Below are 20,055 nucleotides of genomic sequence, written 5' to 3' on the forward strand. Positions count from 1 at the left end.
AACAAATATGCCCAAGGAAATGCCTTCGCATATAATGAGGGTTATTAAATGCCTGACCAGCATCTCAAAACACTGGATGACGGACTAAGAACGTATGAATGTGCAAGACAAGTCTCAAACTAGATGACTCATCATTCATCTAGTGAAGAGCATCATTGGCCTGATAATGACTGAACTTTTTGCTTCCAGATAGGTTAAAAAATATCTGGAGGTTAAGTATAGAGTAACTAGTCAGGTTAAAAGCACATCAGTAATGTGAAGAAAGATGGCCCAGAGAAACACATTTAGGATCACTTTATTTAAATAAAACAAATAGTTCATCACATAGATCATAGGTGGACCAGTCACATCATCTTGCCCTTACTTTTCAAAATTTTCAAATAAAACTATCCACACCTAACAATAAAATGAATGAAAGTAAGTTCATTAGATATACAGAACACACGGAAAACAGAAGGAGGAAATACTGCCTTGGCCATTCAATGGGATTGATGGAAATGGTTATGCAGGCCTGGCTGGTATACACCCAGAGGATGTCCTGTACATCCACCTTCTCATCATCTTTTTGTTAAAAATCTAGTATAATTCTGGATGCACTTAAAAGCAGATGAACTGCTCCTCTGTTGTCCTGTAATAGAAACAGAGAACTCATTATGCCATGAGATTCAAATCCCATCTGTCATTATTATCAGGCACTCGATGAGTGTTGTGATTCTACAATTTGGACATCCCTCCTGTGTTGCAGCAGAGACAACTCTGATGCCATTGAGAGATGGCAAAGCCTAAACGTCCTCAGAGAAAGAACACTTCACCTTGGGGGTAACGTAGTGGAGAGTCGCAAAATTATAACACCACAGACTCACCATGCATGGGTTTCTTCACTCCCACATGTAATAGTGGTAATAAATATATGGCATGGAGGGAATGAAAATTTGATAACTGGCTTCACTTCGCATGTATTCTCATTAGAGGGATCTGTGCAGAGGTATCTTGGAGTCCATGTACATAGATCCCTGAAAGTTGCCATCCAGGTGGATAGTGCTGTTAATAAGGCATACAGTGGCTTAGGTTTCATTCGTAGAGGGATTGAGTTCTGGAACCGCAATATCATGCTACAACTATACAAAACGCTGGTGCGGCCACACTTGGAATATTGTGTACAGTTCTGGCCCTCATATTTCGGGTAGGATGTGGAAGTATTGTAAAAGGGGCAAAGGAGATTTACCAGGATGTTTCCAGGTCTGGAAGGAAAGTCTTATGAGGAAAGGTTGAGAGACTCATTGGCAAGAAGGCTAAGAGGGGATTTGATAGAGACACACAAGATGATTGGAGGATTAGATAGGACAGGCAGTGAAAGTCTTTTTCCTAAGATGGTGACATTAGTGTGTAAGAGGGGGCATAACTACAAATTGAGGGTGATAGATTGAAGACAGATATCAGAGGCAGGTTCTTTATGCAGAGAGTGGTAAGGGCGTGGAATGCCCTACCTACTAATGTAGTCAACTCAGCTACACTAGGGAGATTTAACCAATCCTTAGATAAGCACATGGATGGTTTTGGGATAGTGTAGGGGGACGAGCTGAGAATAGTTCACAGGTCGGTGCAACATCGTAGGCCGAAGGGCCTGTTCTTCGCTGTATTGTTCTGTGTTCTAAACAAGATATATAATTCCTGTATTACCTGTCTGTAACATTAAGTCACCTCAATTGCTTAATAGTTTAATACTACACTTTAATCTATATTCAACCAGGTCAATCTTGACAATTAAATCCTGCCACATATGCGAGACATTAGGATTCTTTGCATATATCCAAATACTATCCATTTGTGAAAAGTTCTAAGATAAAACGTGATAAGATCTTGTATTTCTCACAGGTATTTGTGTCCAAATTCCAATGGACATCTTATATAGATAGAACAGAGGCTAATTGCCCAAGATGGTTTTCCAGGGAAATCTGTCAGCAGAATTAAAAAAGACCCAAATGTTTCAGTAACTGAATGCACAATTATTATTTGGATAACAATATACAAATGGGTAAGGTGAATTTAGAAGAAAGTAAAATTGAACATTTAGATGAAAAATAAAAGACTTGACCAGATGCTGTGAACCAAGTCACGTTGGATTTTTTTCTGGAAGCCAGAGGCAAATGATTCGAAGAAAAATAAGTGTAATGAACTTTTTAACATTAAAAGATACAAGTCATTCATCAAATAGATGTCCAGACTCATAAAAGCACACACACTGGAAATACTACGGATCTTCAGAGACAGGTAGAGTCCTAACCAATCCGATATGAACTGGAAATAACCTGCACAAGGCCTTACCACAGGATGTGTCTTTACCCGAAGACAGGTAATTTGATATACATATCTTAAATATATATGAAAAACAAGGTGTGGAGTTTGTCGGCAGTCATTGTATCTTTTAAAGCAATCCTTAAGTAATTCAACCAGAACAGGACTCGTGATTACATTAGCCAATAACATTAGCAGAAGATATGAGTTGATCCATAATAAAAACTGAAAGAACTGCAGATGCTGGATATCAGAACCAAAAATAGAAATGGCTGGAAAAGTTCAGCAGGTCTGGCAGCATCTATGGAGAGAAATCAAGAGTTAATGTCTCAGGTCCAGTAATCCTTTCTGAAACATTGACTCTGATTTCTTTCCATGGATTCTGCCAGGCCTGCTGAGCTTTTCCAGCCATTTCTGTTTTTGTGAGTGGACTTGTACTTGGTTGTTGGCAGTCCTGTCTTCTACTTCCCATCTGCTTGGTTAGTGAACAGAGGTTTTCACCTTGTTGATGAGCAATGTAAACTCTGAGAAAAGGCACTCACTTGAGTTTGTCAAAATAGTAAAGCAGGTCAACATGGTGTTTGAGAAGGCATGTGCATTACTTTTATAACTTTTGGCATAGAATATCAGAGCATGGAGATTATGTTGGAACTATATATCATTAGGTAGGTCAAAGCTTGAGTACTGTGTACAGTTTGGTCAACTTATTACAAAAAGGACATCATTACACTAGACAGTATGTAGGGGAATTTTATAGGAAATTGCATTTTCCTGTCCTGGCAACAATGAGGAAAGATTGGGTTTATTTTGGCCTGAGAATAGAAGGGGCTGAAAAGTGATTTGACTGCGGTGTTGGGACCCTGAATAGACCGGATGAGACATTTTTACTGTAGTAGCCAGTACCTTAGTCAGTGAGTAGTATGCATTTACTTTAAACGACTCGGAGATAAAGAAAAACATTTTCACCCAAAGAGTGGGAAGGATCTGGAACTCTCAACCTGAAAGGGTAATAGATGCAGAAACTCTCCACTCATCAGCATCTTAGCCTGCAGAGCTAAAAATCAAATGCCGCTAATTAGGTTGGATGGCTCATTTCTTGGTCGGCACAGACACTATGGACAAAGTGGCCTTCTTCTCTGCCATAAACTACAATTCTATTTTATATTCTTGTATAACTACCAAATTACTGTACAGTTGTAGTTGGAAATTGTTATGTAATGTAATATAGTAAAACAATCTTATACTACTCAAAGTATTTTGCATCATTCTAAATAATCTGATGAAAAGCTGTAAATTTGAAATGTTAACCATTTTTCTCTGCTTAGCCTCAAGTGCAACCATCATTTTGTTTTTAATCTACGTTGTTACATAGCTTTTCCACCATATAAAAAAAATTAGATCCAATATTACTAGAAGACTACTTTCATTACTATTGTTACTCCAAAATACAACCATAATTTGAATCCAATCAGAAATATTTCCTACATTATGTATCTTTCGTTGTGGGATGATGATTGACAGGCATGTTATCCAGAAGAATCTCTTTTCTGGGTCTAATAGCTGTGGAGAAAAAGAAAAAGACTAGTTATTTGGATCAGCATCTTAGAAGTATGGAAACTGATGACTACTGAGGTGTTAATTGCATTTCTGCAGATTTTTGTAAGGGAGGCGGAAAATTTTGTATTCCATAAGTAAAAGCTCATCTAATATGGAGGACAGTTAGGACAACCATCACTCAAATTCTGAATGGAATGATTTCTCATTTCTGTCTGCGTTCTATTTTTGCTGAATAAATAATTATGTTGTCAGAATAAATTATATTTACTTTTTTTTAGCTATGGGCCTTATAAAGGATTATTATGTCGAAACAAAAAACAGGAGAAGGCCATTCAACTTTCAAACCATCTGTGTCATTCAATATATGATCATGAATGAATACAATCATCGAATAAAATAGAATCCCGACAGCATGGAAACAGGCCATTCGGTCCCACAAGTCCACATCAACCATGCGAAGAGTAACCCACCCAGACCCATTCCCCTACATTTCCCCTGACTACTTCACCTAACCTACACATCCCTGAACACCATGGGCAATTTGGCATGGCCAATTTATCTAACCCACACATCTTTGGATTGTGGGAGGAAGTCGGAGCTCCCGGAAGAAACCCACAGAGACACAGGAAGAATGTGCAAACTCCACACAGACTGTCTTCTGAGGATGGGATTCAACCTGAGTATCTGGCACTATGAGGCAGCAGTGCTGACCACTCAGCCACTGTGCTGCTGATCATATAACTCCTGGTCCTACTTTCTCTCAAGACTCTTTGAGCCGTCTGCCTAAAGCCTTCTACTAAACGTTCAAAGTTTGGGCCTCAATTGCTATTGCTCAATTTCACATTTCTATGTAAGGAATGGTGAGATATCCCCAAATCAGGATGGTGAGTGGCCGGAGAGGATCTTGCAAATAGTGTTCCCATGAATCCATTGCTCTTGTCCTTGTAGTTAAAATGGTCAACCGTTTGGAAGGTGGTATCTAAGAAACTGTGGTCAATTTCTGCAGTATATCTTGCAAATGGTACACACTGATGCAACTGAGCATTAGTGGCACCAATCAAGTGGGCTGCTTTATCCTGGATAGTGTCAAGTTTCTTGAGTGCTGATGAAGCTGCATTCATCCAAGCACCCCTGATGTCTGTCCTGTAGATGGTGGACCAGATTTGGAGACTCAGGAGGTGATTTGTTCACTGCACGATTCCTAGCCTTTGTACTTATATGGTCAGTCCAGTTCAATTTCTGATTAATAGTTGTATTGGCAGTGCAGGATTCAGTGATGGCAAAGTCATTGATGATCAAGGGACAATGGTTAGACTGTCTCTTATTGGTGATGGTCATAGCCTGGCATTTGTGTGGCGTGAATATTACTTGCCACTTTTCATCCCAAGACTGGGCATTGTCCAGGTCTTGCTGCATTTAGACATGGACCGCTTTAGTATCTGAGAAGTCATGAAAGGCCTTGAAAATTGAATAATCATCAGCAAATATCCCCACTTCTAACCTTGTGATGGAGGAAAAGCTATTAAAGAAACTGAAGATGGTAGGGCCTGCGGAACTCCTGCTGAGATTCCTAGAACAAAGATGACTGTCCTCCAAGCAACGACAATCATCTTCCTACCTGCCAGTTACGATTCCAACTATCAAAAATTTGTCGATCTGATTGCTGTGAATTACTGACTGGAGAAAAAGGTTATAAAAAATGCCTGTAGAGTTATGACCATTAAAAATGACCATTGTACAAGAACTATATTCGTTTCAATGATACTTATTTTTGGTTTGGAATACAAGCACTCAACATTGACCAAGCTAACGCTAATACTTAAGATTAACTAACTCATTGCTAGGCAATCTTAGAATTCCTACAGTGTGGACACAGGCCCTTCAGCCTAAGTTGGGACGGCACAGTGATTCAGTGGTTAGCACTGCTGCCTCACAGCACCAGGGTTCGATTCCTATCTGTCTGTGTGGAGTTTGCACATTCTCCCTGTGTCTGCATGGGTTTCCCCCCACAATACAAAGATGTGCAGGTCAGGTGAATTGGCCATGCTAAATTACCCACAGTGTTAGGTGCATTAGTCAGGGGTAAATATAGGGTAGGGGAATGGGTTCACGTGGGTTTCTTTTTGGAGGGGCGGTGTCAATTTATTGGGCCGAAGGGCCTGTTTCCACACTGTAGAGAATCTAATCTAATTTAATCTAATCTAAACTCCACACCGACCTTCCCATTCTTGAATACCATGGGCAATTTAGCTTGGCCAATTCACCTAACCTGCACATCACTGGATTGAGTTGCTCTGGACACAGCTTTTATACATCGTAAACTACATACCATAGATACTAGAGATGGGATGCACTTTTGAGGCCTTATAAAGCCTCAGGTCACAATCAGCGTAATCTGAGCAATTTTGGGCCCATACCTCAGGAAGGATATATTGGCCCTGGAGCAGGTCCAGAGGAGGTTTACAATAATGATCCCAGGAATGAAAGTCTTAACATATGGGGAATGTTTGAGGACTATACTCGATGGAGTTTAGAAATATGGGGGGGGGGGGTGGAGGATTCTGACTGATTGAAATTTTCAGAATACAGAAAGACCTGGACAGAGTGGATGTTGGGAAGATGTTTCCATTGGCAGGAGAAACAAGAACCTAAGGGCACAGCCTTAGAGTAAAAGGGAAGACCTTTAAGAATGGATATAAGGAGAAACATCTTTAGCCAGAATGGTGAATCTGTGGAATGCATTGCCACAGATGGCTGTGGAGCCCAGGTCATCGAGTACATTTAAGACTGAGATAGATAGATTCTTGATTGCCAAGGGGATTTCCAGGACCTAGCTCTTCATTTCAATTGTACGTTCCCGGCCTCTCCTCTTTTTATTCCACTTTTATACAGATTTACGAAACGCGAACAGAAAAATGCATTTGGTGAGTCTGATGTGACTTAATCTTCTGGGACTCATATGGATGAACTTCAAGATTAATTCCCAGAGTTCAATACCCCATTCGCAAAGGAATTTGTCCTGCTCATTCTAAAACAAAGTTTGATCAATAAAGAATTGATGCATACACACAAAGCACAGGTTGTTCCACACACCAACTTTTTTTTTCTTTATTCATTCATGGAATGAGGGCATTGCTAGCCAAGCAGCATCTGTTGCCCACCCCAATTACCCAGAAGGCAGCCAACTGCCAACCACACTGCCACGGGTCCAGAGCCACATGTAGGCCAGACCACATAAGGATAGCAGCTTCCCTCCCCAAAAGACACCAGTGAACCAGATAGGATCCTCTGACAATGAATTCCCTTAATTTCAGATATCACTGTATAGACGCCAAGTGTATCCGGAATAAGGTGGATGAGTTTGCAGTATGGATAGGTACCTGGGACTTTGATATTGTGGCCATTTCTGAGACATGGGTAGAGCAAGGTCAGCACTGAATGTTGGAGGTTCCAGGGTTTAGAACTTTCATTAAGATAAAAGGGGAGAGGTGTGGTTTTGTTAGACAAGGATGGTATAAGGTGGCTAAAAACTTCTGATGAGGACTCATCTACTGAAGTCATATGGTGTGGACTGAGGTTAGAAACAGGAGAGGAGAGGTCACGCTGCCAGGAGTTTTGTATAGGCCTCTGCAAAGTTCCAAGGATGTGGAGGAGAGGATTGGCAAGAGTGAAAGGAACAGGGTGGTCATTATACCCCTATAATGACTCCCCACTTTAACTTCCCCAACATTGACTGGAAATGTGATAACTCTACTACGTTGGATGGATCACGTTTTGTCCAATGTGTGCAGGAGGGTTTCCTGACACAATATGTCGAAGAGTGGACAAGAAGGAAGGCCACACTGGATCTGATATTTGGTAATGAACCAGGCCAGATGTTTGATTTAGTTATAGGTGAGCACTCTAGAGAGAGTGACCATAATTTAGTTACGTTTAGTTTAGCGATGGAAAGGGATAGGTACATGCCACAGGGCAAGAGTTACAGATGGGAGAAGGGCAATTGTAATGTGATTATGCAAGACTTAAAAGGCATAGAATGGGGCAGCAAAATGCAGGGGATCGGACCATTGAAATGTAGCATTGGTTTAAGGAACAAATATTGTGTGTACTTGATAGGTATGTCCCTGTCAGCAGGCAGGAAGTGATAAAGTAAGGGAACTGTGGTTTACCAAAGAAATTGTATCTCTTGTTAAGTGGAAGAGAGAGGTTTTTGTAATGTTGAGGTGAGATGGTTCAGATGAGGCAATGGAGAGTTACAGAATAGCTCTCTTGAAAGACAGGAAGGATTTCAAGAGAGTTAAGAGGAGGAAGTAGAGGGCTCGAGTAAACTTTAGCAGGTAGAATAAAGGAGAACCCTAAAGCTTTCTATAGATATGTGAGGAATAAACGGATACTAGGGTAGGAACAGGGCCTGTCAAAGACAGAAGTGGGAAGTTACGTGTGGACCCTGTGAAGATTGGAGAGGGGCTAAACTAATATTTGTCATTTGTTTTCACTCGGGAAAAGGAGAATATTGTAGAGGAGAAGACTGAGATACAGGCTATTACATAGAACATAGAACATAGAAGGATACAGCGCAGTACAGGCCCTTCGGCCCTCGATGTTGCGCCGACCGAGTCCTACCTAACCTATACTAGCCCAATAACTTCCAAATGCCTATCCAATGCCCGCTTAAATGAACATAAAGAAGGAGAGTTCACCACTGATACGGGCAGGGCATTCCATGAACTCACAACCCGCTGTGTGAAGAATCTACCCCTAACATCTGTCCTATACCTACCACCCCTTAATTTAAAGCTATGTCCCCTAGTAACACCTGACTCCATTAGCGGTAAAAGGTTCTTAGTATCTACCCTATCTAAACCCCTAATCATCTTATACACTTCTATCAGATCTCCCCTAAACCTTCTCTTCTCCAATGAGAACAGCCCCAAGTGCCTCAGCCTTTCCTCATAAGATTTTCCTACCATTCCAGGCAACATCCTGGTAAACCTCCTCTGCACTCGTTCTAAAGCTTCCACATCCTTCCTATAGTATGGCGACCAAAACTGCACACAATACTCCAGATGAGGCCTCACCAGAGTCTTATACAACTGCAACATGACCTCAGGACTCCGGAACTCAATTCCTCTGCCAATAAAGCCCAGTACACCATATGCCTTCCTCACAGCACTATTTACCTGGGTGGCAACTTTCAGAGATCTGTGTACATAGACACCAAGATCCCTCTGCTCATCCACACTACTAAGTAGCCTACCATTAGCCCAGTAATCCATCATCTTGTTATTCTTACCAAAGTGAACGACTTCGCACTTAGCTACATTGAATTCCATTTGCCACATTTCCATCCAGCTCTGCAACTTATCTATATCCCGCTGTAACCTACCACTTCCTTCCTCACTATCCACAACTCCACCGACTTTTGTGTCATCCGCAAACTTGCTTACCCAGCTTTCAAGTCCTTCCTCTAGATCATTTATAAAGATAACAAAAAGCAATGGTCCCAAAACAGATCCTTGTGGTACACCGCTAGTAACTGCGCTCCAAGATGAACATAATCCATCAACTACTACCCTCTGTCTCCTTCCAGCCAGCCAATTCCTAATCCAAACCTCTAATGTATCCTCAATGCCATACCTCCGAAGTTTTAGCATTAGCCTACCATGGGGAACCTTATCGAACGCCTTACTAAAATCCATATACACAACATCTACTGCTTTACCCTCATCCACTTCCATAGTCACCTTCTCAAAGAACTCAATAAGGTTTGTGAGGCATGACCTGCCCTTCACAAAACCATGCTGGCTATCCCTGATCACGTTATTCCTACCCAGATGTTCATAAATCTTATCCCTTACCATTCTCTCTAAGACTTTGCCCACCACTGAAGTCAGACTCACTGGCCTATAGTTACTAGGGCTATCCCTACTCCCTTTCTTGAACAATGGGACCACATTCGCTATCCTCCAGTCCTCTGGTACTATTCCCGTTGACAATGACATATTAGACTTGAAAGGATTGAGGCTAGTACGGAGGAGGCGTTATCAATTCTAGAAGGAGTGAAAGTAGTTAAGTCCCCTGGGCTGGATGGGATTTTTCTGACAATTTTCTGGGAAGCAAGAGAGGAGATGGCCGAGCCTTTGGCCATGATCTTTGAGTTGTCATTGTCTACAGGTTTAGCACCAGAGAACTAGAGGATTGTAAATGTTGTGCCCTAGTTCAAGAGGAGCAGTAGAGAGGACCCAAGTAATTAAAGAGCAATGAACCTTACATCTGTTGTAGGAAACGTTTTGGAAAGGATTATGAGATAGGATTTATAATCATCTAGCAAGCAACAATTTGATTGGAAATAGTCAACATGGATTCGTCAAGGGAAGGTCGTATCTCACAAACCTCTGAGTTTTTTGAGAAGGTGACCAAGCTTGTGGATGAGCGTAGGGCAGTTGACGTGGTGTACATGGACTACAGTAAAGCCTTTGATAAGGTTCCACATGGTAGGCTGTTGGAGAAAATGCAGAGGCATGGGGTTGAAGGTGATTTAACAGTTTGGATTAGAAACTGACTTTCTGTAAGAAGTCAACGAGTGGTGGTTGATGGAAAATACTCAGCCTGGAGTCTGGTTACTAGTAGTGTGCCACAAAAATCTGTTTTGGGACCATTACTGTTTGTCATTTTTGTAAAACGACTTGGACGCAGGCATAGGTGAATGGATTAGTAAGTTTGCAGATGATACTAAAGTCGGTGGAGTGGTGGACTGTGTAGAAGAATGTTGCAGGTTGCAGGTAGACTTCAATAAACTGTAGAATTGGGCTGAAAGGTTGCAATGGAGTTCAACACAGATAAATGTGAGGTGATTCACTTTGGGAAGAATAACAGGAAGGCAGAATACTGGATCAATGGAAAGATTCTTGGTAGTGCGGAAGTGCATAGGGACCTTGGTGTCCATATACATGGATCCCTAAAAGTTGCCACCCAGGGTGATAGTGCTGTTAAGAAGGCATACTGTGTGTTAGAGGAATTGAGTTTTGGAGCTGTGATGTCATGCTACAACTGTACAAAATGCTAGTGCGGCTTCACTTGGAGTATTGTGTGCAGTTCTGGACGCCACATTACAGGAAGGATGTGGAAGCATTAGAAAAGGTGCAGAAGAGATTTACCAGGATGTTGCCTGGTCTGGAGTGAAGGTCTTATGAGGCAAGGCTGAGGGACATGGATCTGTTCTCATTGGAGAGAAGAAGGCTAAGAGGGGATTTAATAGAGACATACATGATGACCAGAGGATTAGATAGGATGGACAGTGAGAGTCTTTTTCCTAGGATGATGACACAAGCTTGTATGAGGGGTGATAGATTTAAGACAGATGTCAGAGGCAGGTTCTTTATTCAGTTAATGGTAAGGGCGTGGAATGCCCTGCCTGCCAATGTAGTTAACTCAGCCACATTAGGGGCATTTAAACAGCCCTTGGATAACCATATGGATGATGATGGGATAGTGTAGGGTGATGGGCTTAGATTAGTTCACAGGTCAGCACAACATAGAAGCCAAAGGGCCTGTTCTGTGCTGTATTGTTTTATGTTCTATATCCATTGAATTCAAACTCCACCACCCACCACCCGCCATGGTGGAACTCAAACCCGGATCCCTGGGACGCCACCGGATCTCTGGATCAACAGGGTAGCAATAATACTACTAGGCCATGCCCTCCCCTAATCTAAGAAGGAATATTTATTGTGCATCAATTACTTGCTTCAACTTACCCCATGAATAAATATTAAAAATCTAATTTGTTTGGGGCAGCATATCAACTCAGTGGTCAGCACTGCTGCCTCACAGCGCCAGGTACCCGGGTTCGATTCCAGCCTCGGGTGACTGTGTGTGTGGAGTTTGCACATTCTCCCCGTGTCTGCATGGGTTTCCTCCAGGTGCTCCGGTTTCCTCCCACAATGCAAAGATGTGCAGGTTAGGTGAAGTAGCCATGCTAAATTGCCCATAGCATTCAGGGACCCTAAATGTAGAATACTAAGATCCAACAGTCATATACTATTGTAGTAGCATGAGATTCAGAAGTAATTAGCAAAATCACATCAACTTCTTCTAGATGAAGAATGACTGTCTTATGTTTTGCAGTACTTAGATTTCCCTGGACTTCCAAGTACAATTTAGGCTTAGGGCTTGACTGCAAATCAAATGACTAAATTCCTAAAATGGACTGTAAGGCAATTATAATACCTCCCGATGCACAAAAACAGACCCTTGCTCTAAGGAAGGGTCACCAGACCCGAAACGTTAACTCTGATTTTTCTTCACAGATGCTGCCACTGACCTACTGAGTTTTTCCAGTAACTTCTGTTTTTGTTTTGATTTACAGCATAGACAGCCTTTTCGTTTTCAAATAAATATTGACATGTTGTTGTAGCACAGAGAGTAGGAATCCTGCAGTGACTAAATCACTATGGACTCTGCAAAGTCTATCTACCAATTACATGGCAGAAGTTTGGAGTCTGCTGGTATACTCCCCATATGCCTGGATGAGTGTAGCTCCAGCAAAACAAGGAAATTGAAACCATCCAGCTTGATTCACACCACATCCACACATGTTCACTTTTTTCGTCACTGATGCACAGTAACAATAGCGGCTCCTTAAACAGTACCTTCCAAACCCACAATCCTGACCACCTGGAAGGACAGAGGCAGCAGACCTTTGCAAGCATCCCTTGCAAGTTCCACTCCAAGCCTTTTATTATCTTGACTTGGAAATTATCTTAAATACCTTCAGGATTTTTGGTTCAAAATTATGGTGCTCCCACTCCACGACATGGTGTGCCTATCTAAACATGGATTGCAGCAATTCAGAAAGACAACTCATTTCCGCCTTAAAGGGCAATTACTATGGGTAATAAGTGCTAGCATAGCCAGTAAAGCCTACATCACCTGAATTAATTTTTAAAGCTGTGCAAATACGGATGGCGATAAAAAAAAGAAAAACACAAGGCCTGAACTGGAGAGCAGCAACATGGTTAGCACATGGTTAGTGATTAGCACTGCTGCCTCACAGCGCCAAGGACCTGGATTCAATTCCAGCCTCGGGCAAATGTCTGTGTGGAGTTCGCACATTCACCCTGTGCCTCCGTGTCAAGAGGTAACGCAGAAAAATCAGAGAAAAATCATAGAATACTTACAGAATGGAAAGCGACCATGCAGCCCCTCTTTAGAACATACCAGCCAGTGGTGGTCCCACACCTTATTCCTGTAACCCCACCTGTCATGACTAGTTCATCCCCTGGACACTATGGCGAATCCACCTAACCTGCACATCTTTGGACTACGGGAGGAAACTGGAATATCCGGAGGAAACCCAAGCAGACACAGGGAGAATTTGCAAAGTCCACACCAATTCTATTTCCCAGGGCAGAAATAATTAACACGAGAGGCCATAGTTTTAAGCTGGTTGGAGGAAAGTACAGGGGGGTTGTCAGAGGCGAGTTCTTAACACAGAGAGTTGAGAGAGCATGGAATGCGTTGCCAGCAGCAGTTGTGGAAGCGAGGTAATTGGGGACATTTAAGAGACTATTGGACATGCATATGGTCACAGAAATTTGAGGGTGCATACATGAGGATAGTGGTCGACACAACATCGTGGGCGGAAGGGCCTGTTCTGTGCTGTACTGTTCTATGTTCTAATTCCAGCCTGAGGCTGGAACTAAACTCAGGTCCTTATCCTGTGATGCAGCGGTGCTAATCACTAAGCCGATATCTTGAAAATTTTGTAGAATTTTGATAGAGTTCCCTTCTGCTTGTCATGAGGAACATAACTAGAACCCATAACGGCAGTCATCAAGAAATCATAAGAAATTTTGTTACTCTAAGTTGCGACATTTAAAAAATATTTGGACATGAATAGGAAACAAATTTGGGTGGGCGGCATGGTGGCACAGTGGTTAGCACTGCTGCCTCACAGCGCCTGTAGACCCGGGTTCAATTCCCGACTCAGGCGACTGACTGTGTGGAGTTTGCACGTTCTCCCCGTGTCTGCGTGGGTTTCCTCCGGGTGCTCCGGTTTCCTCCCACAGTCACAAAGATGTGCGGGTCAGGTGAATTGGCCAAGCTAAATTGCCCGTAGTGTTAGGTAAGGGGTAAATGTAGGGGTATGGGTGGGTTGCGCTTCGGCGGGTCGGTGTGGACTTGTTGGGCCGAAGGGCCTGTTTCCACACTGTAAGTCTAATCTAATCTAATCTAATTCAGAGGGATTTGGGTCAAATGCAGGTAAATGGAACTATTTTATTCTGGGAAACCTGGTTGGCATGAACGAGTTGGATCAAAGGGCCTATTTCCCTGTTGTATGACTTTATAATGCATATGCTTTCCTTTATTGGTTAGAGTGTTGCGACTTCACAGAACATTGGTTAGGCCACTGTTGGAATATTGCATGCACTTCTGGTCTCCTTCCTATTGGAAAGATGTTGTGAAACTTGAAAGGGTTCAGAAAAGATTTACAAGGATGTTGCCAGGTTTGGAAGATTTGAGCTATGTGGAAGTGATAAGTTGGAAATAGATATAGTGACCATATAGAAAATGGAGCTCAGAAATGTTAACTAAAATGGCCCCGGCATATTGGCTGTATTTCCCGGCATCCTAAGCGACAGGCTAAGCGAAACTAATTGCTAACATAGACCATATAGAAAATGGAGCTCAGAAATGTTAACTAAAATGGCCCCGGCATATTGGCTGTATTTCCCGGCAGCCTAAGCGACAGGCTAAGCGAAACTAATTGCTAACATAGCAATTTGTAAGAAGCCAGCCTAGCGGTAAACAATCCTCCCCACAGGTCCAAGGATGAGATAGCACATAGCACCAGATCAAAGGGCAACCATCAGAGGAATACTGGTGCCTCATTGTTTTAGAGCTGTACTAATGAATACATGTTTAGTTTAGAGCAATTTTTGATATCTGAATGTTACCTTGAAAAGCAGAGTAAGAATAATGAGGGCTATGTCAGACTTTAGAGATAGTGTTAAAAGCTTAACCAGATGGCTGTTGGTATCTGTGTGTGTTAGATTTAGAGCACCTTTGATGTGTAAGCTTCCAATTAAGTATGCTTTGATTAATACACTGTGCGATAGCTTAATGATATGGGACTCTGTATTGCGTGAGAAGTTATGTATAAATGTAACAACTTTCCCCATCGAGAGTGAGAGAATCCACTCTTTAGTACCCGACGTGGTCTAAGGTGGCTTTTCTCCCAAGCCTTGTTCGTATATTCGTATATTGACAGTCTTGAATAAAAACAGTGCTGTTGAAATGTGTTAATCAAGTGGTGGTTCTCTGTTCTTGGACAGGCGTTCACAAGAAGCCCAGGAGCTCAAGGCTGAGCTTCCACAGAGGCTTGTACAATTACAACATTTAAAAGGCATTTGATTGGGTATATGAAGAGGAAGGGTTTGGAGGGATATGGGTTGAGAGCTGACAGGTGGGACTAGGTTGGGTTGGGATATCTGGTCGGCATGGACAAGTTGGACCGAAGGGTCTGTTTCCCTGTACATCACTGAGTGATCTAAACAAATAGTATATCGGGTTTCCTCACTTAAAATTGGAATTGCACTGCTGAAAATCATGATGATAATGAAAAGACTAAGTGAAACATATTTCCCGATAAAAATCCATGTTAAAACCACAGTTAGATTATTCTGCAAGAGGAAATACTACCTCATTTGCATTAAATGGCTAAATTCCAACACTGATCAATAAAATACCTTAAAATAAATTTTAACAAGGAAAACGTAGCATTTAATATCTCCTGGAGATTCCTCAGGGTGAAACCAGAGAAACCCCTGCCTAGGATCTGCATGGATGATGGTGGTGGTTAGGCTAAAGATCACGTAAAGTACTGCAGTTAACAATAGTAATAAAACCCTCATGAATACTTCCTGTCCTAGTTAGCAAAGTAAGAGCGAAATGATGCAACAAGGATTTTGAGGATTGCAATGGCAGATTTACATGAGAAAATAAAATGGGAGAAAGCTAAATGGAACATCAGCTGGAAGCAAGTCGATGAACAGTGGGCAGAAATTTAAGACTGCAAGAAAAAAAATGAAGGAGATATTGGGGAAACTCAAAAAACAGTTACAACGCAACATTGCACCTAATCATCGGTGGATACGGAAGTTAAATTAACTTTTTAAAAAGAAGAGTAAGATGAATGAATACCTCCATTAGAGATAAAAACCGAAAAGACAGCAGATGCTGTAAATCAGAGACAAACAGAAATTGCTGGATAAGTTCAGCATCTCAGAGAGAAATCACAGTTAACATTTCGCGTTGAGTGACCCTTCTTCAATGCCAGCAATTTCTGTTTTTACCTTCTTGAGTTGCCATGTCACAATGATTCAAATAGTTGTTGATCCCAGTTTGCAAAATTCTAAGCTTCTATATAGTTATTCTTGGATTATTATCAAGTGTAGGACAGGATCAAATGTGAAACTGATTTAAATACTTCATACAAAAACGCAAACTTAAAAATCACACAACACCACGGGTAGCACGGTGGCACAGTGGTTAGCACTACTGCCTCACAGCGCCAGGGACCTGGGTTCAATTCCCGCCTCAGGCAACTGACTGTGTGGAGTTTGCACGTCCTCCCCGTGTCTGCGTGGGTTTCCTCCCACAGTCCAAAGATGTGCGGGTCAGGTGAATTGGCCATGCTAAATTGCCCGTAGTGTTAGGTAAGGGGTATATGTAGGGGTATGGGTGGATTGCGCTTCGGCGGGTCGGTGTGGACTTGTTGGGCCGAAGGGTCTGTTTCCACACTGTAAGTAATCTAAAAAAAAACCAGGTTATAGTCCAACAGGTTTAATTGGAAGCACAACCACCTGATGAAGGAGCCGCACTCCAAAGGTTTGTGTGCTTCCAATTAAACCTGTTAGACTATAACCTGGTGTTGTGTGATTTTTAATTTTGTACACCCCAGTCCAACACCAGCATCTCCAAATCATTACAAAAATACAATAATTGGAAATCTCCAAATTAATCTCAATTTCAGCATTGTTACAAAAAATGCAATTCTTGTTGTGGTTTACAACATATCCTTTTGATTAGGACTTTTGTACTTAAAGGACCTTACTTACATATTCTATCATGGTCTTTATGAAGCCCCTGTATTACAGTTTTTCGAAGAATAATTTCAACGTCTGTACCAAATTTAAGTAACTGCAAAGAAAATAAAACATTTAATATGGAGACAATTACTAAATAAATTCTTGATATACTTCATCAAACTAACAATATACTGGATTTAACAGAAACAGATTTCTGATCAATTATATAGAGAGAGAGTGAGTTATATTACTTAGGAAATCACTGGAATCTACTCAGTGCATACTTAAGTATTCTAACTCGGAACAACTCCATTCACCTACTTTCTCTACATTTGCTCATCTATTCTGACTCCGGATGAAACATGACTCCATTTTAAAGTTCTCATGCTTATTTTTAAAACTAAGCTACAGCCATATCCCTTGCTATTTCTGCAATCTCCTCTAGTCATACATCCCCCCTCCCACTCCACCAAGGACATTCAGGTCCTCGGCCTTCTTCATTGCTAAACCCTACCCACCCGATGCCTGGAGGAAGAACATCTTAGGCCCCTGCAACCACATGGGATTAATGAGGATTTCACCAGTTTCCTCATTTCCCCTCCCTCCACTTTATCCCAGTCCTTAGCCTCCAACTTGGAACCACCCCCCTTGACGCATCCATTTTCCTTCCCATCTATCCACTCCAGCCTCCTCTCCGTTCTATCAGATTCATCTCCTTATTGCATTCTCAGCAACCTTCCCTCAGCCCCACCCCCCTCCTATTTATCTCTCAGCTACTCCCCCCACCAGCTTCATTTGATGAAGAGCTTATGCCCAAAACATCTCATGCTCCTCAGATGTTGCCTGACCTGCTGTGCTTTTCCAGCATCACACTCTCAACTCTGATCTGCAGTCCCTACTTTCTTTTTGTCTTATATCCACCCAAGATCTCTACGTTCCTCTAACTCAGGCCTCTTGAATATTCTGCTTTTAGTTGCTCCACCACTGGTAGCTGTATCTTAAGCTGTGACATCTGAAGCTCTGAATTCCGTTTCTAAATATGTCCATTTCTCTAACCGTTTTTCAAATGCGCCTTAAAACCTAACACTTTAACCAAAAATTTTTTTCCAAACATTTAGAGTCAAACAGCACACAGAACAAAAGCTTCAGTCCAACTCAGCAAGCCAACTAAGTTTCCCAAACTAAACTAGTGTCATTTGTTTGCATTCTGCACATATCCCTCAACCTTTCCTATCCACGTACCTGCCCAAGTGCCTTTTAAATGCTGTATCTACCATTTCATTCCACTTACGAACCACCCTCTCTTAAAAGGTTGCCAATCAAATTCCTTTCAGAGCTTTGTTTTCGCACCTTTAAATTATGCCCTCTAGGTTTGAACTCTCCATCCCTAAGGAAAAGACATTTGTTATTCACCTTATCATGCTCCCCATGATGTTATAAACCTTTATAATGGTCTCCCCTCAACCTCCTATGCTCCAGAGAAAGATGTCCCATCCACTTCTTATAACTGAAACTCTCTGTTTCCAACAACATTCTGGTAAATCTTTTCTGAACCCTCTCCAATTTAATAATATCCTTCCTATAGCAGGGCAACCAGAACTGCACACAGTACACCAGAAAAGATCTCACCAACATCCTGTGTACAACCTCAATATCCCAGCTCCTATATTCAATGCTCTGAGCAATGAAGGCAAGCATGCTAAACATCTACTTAACCACCCTGTCGACGTGGGATGCTAAATTCAAAGACTCTCTTCTAAAACACTCCCCAGGGCCCCACTTAATTGTACAAGACCTGCCCTTGTTTGCTTTCTAAAATGCAAAAGGGAAGGCTAGAAAATGGGAAGCCTTCAAAAATGAGATAACAAGAGTCCAGAAACAATATATTCCTGTTAGGGTGAAAGGAAAAGCTGGTAAGCGTAGAGAATGCTGGATGACTAGAGACATTGACGTTTTGGTTAAGAAAAAGAAGGAAGCATATGTCAGGTATAGACAGGAGAGATCAAGTGAATCCTTAGAAGTATATAAAGGCAGTAGGAGTACACTTAAGAGGGAATATGGAGGGTAAAAAGAGGACATGAGATAGCTTTAGGGTTTTTATAAATACATTAAGGTCAAAAGGGTAACTCGGGAGAGAATAGGGCCTCTCAAACATCAGCAAGCCAGCCTATGTGTGGAGCTGCAGGAGATGGGAGAGGTACTAACTGAGTATTTTGCATCAGGTTTGCAGTGGAGAAGGATGTGGAAGATATAGAATATGGGGAAATAGATAGTGACATCTTGAAAAATGTCCATATTACAAGGTGGTGGTGCTAGATGTCTTGCAATGCATTAAAGTGGATCAATCCCCAGGACCTGATCGAGAACTAGAGGCATAGATTTAGGGTGAGAGAGGAAAGATATAAGAGAGACCTAAGGGGCAACTTTTTCACGCAGAGGGTGGTACATGTATGGAATGAGCTGGCAGAGGAAGTGGTAGAGGCTAGTTCAATTGCTACATTTAAAAGGTATCTGGATAGGTATATGAATAGGAAGGGTTTGGAGGGATATGGGCCGGGTGCTGGCAGGTGGGACTAGATTGGATTAGGATATCTGGTCGGTGTGGACAAGTTGGACCGAAGAGTCTGTTTCAGTGCTGTACATCTCTATGACTCTAAGTGTACCCGAGAACTCTGTGAGAAGCTAGGAAGTTGATTGCTGGGCACCTTGCTGAGATATTTGTGTCATCAATAGTTACAGGTGAAGTGCCAGAACTAGTATTTAATAATTACTAGTTATTAAATAGTTTGATAACTATTTAAGAAAGGTAGTAAGGAAAAGGCAGGGAACTATAGATTGGTGAGCCTGACATCGGTGTTGAACAAGTTGTTGGAGGAAATCCTAAGGACAGGATTTGCATGTATTTAGAAAGGCAAGGACTGATTAGGGATAGTCAGCATGGCTTTGTTCATGATAGATTATGTTTCACAAACTTGACTGACATTTTGAAGAAGTGACAAAGAGGATTTATATGGACAGAGCAGTAATGTGATCTGTATGGACTTCAGTAAGGCGTTCGACAAGGTTCCTCATGGGAGACTGGTTAACAAGTTTAAAGCTCATGGAATACATG

The 20,055-nt window shown here is 41.8% G+C and overlaps 1 protein-coding gene across 1 annotated transcript in view; it reads right to left on the reverse strand.

Moving 5' to 3' along the window:
• Positions 1 to 279: 279 nt before the first annotated feature.
• lyrm7 (LYR motif containing 7) overlaps positions 280 to 20,055 on the reverse strand; it is a 49,028-nt gene continuing 29,252 nt past the window's right edge. The window contains exons 4-6 of the mRNA XM_060838764.1: positions 16,974 to 17,055; positions 3,781 to 3,855; positions 280 to 628 (exon numbers count right to left, since the gene is read on the reverse strand). Coding sequence (XP_060694747.1) covers positions 3,782 to 3,855; positions 16,974 to 17,055 — 156 coding nt within the window. The 3' untranslated portion in view covers positions 280 to 628; position 3,781. The remainder of the gene's footprint in view (positions 629 to 3,780; positions 3,856 to 16,973; positions 17,056 to 20,055) is intronic.

This window comes from Hemiscyllium ocellatum, chromosome 2, assembly GCF_020745735.1.
Source record: "Hemiscyllium ocellatum isolate sHemOce1 chromosome 2, sHemOce1.pat.X.cur, whole genome shotgun sequence".
Classification (NCBI taxonomy): Eukaryota; Metazoa; Chordata; class Chondrichthyes; order Orectolobiformes; family Hemiscylliidae; genus Hemiscyllium; species Hemiscyllium ocellatum.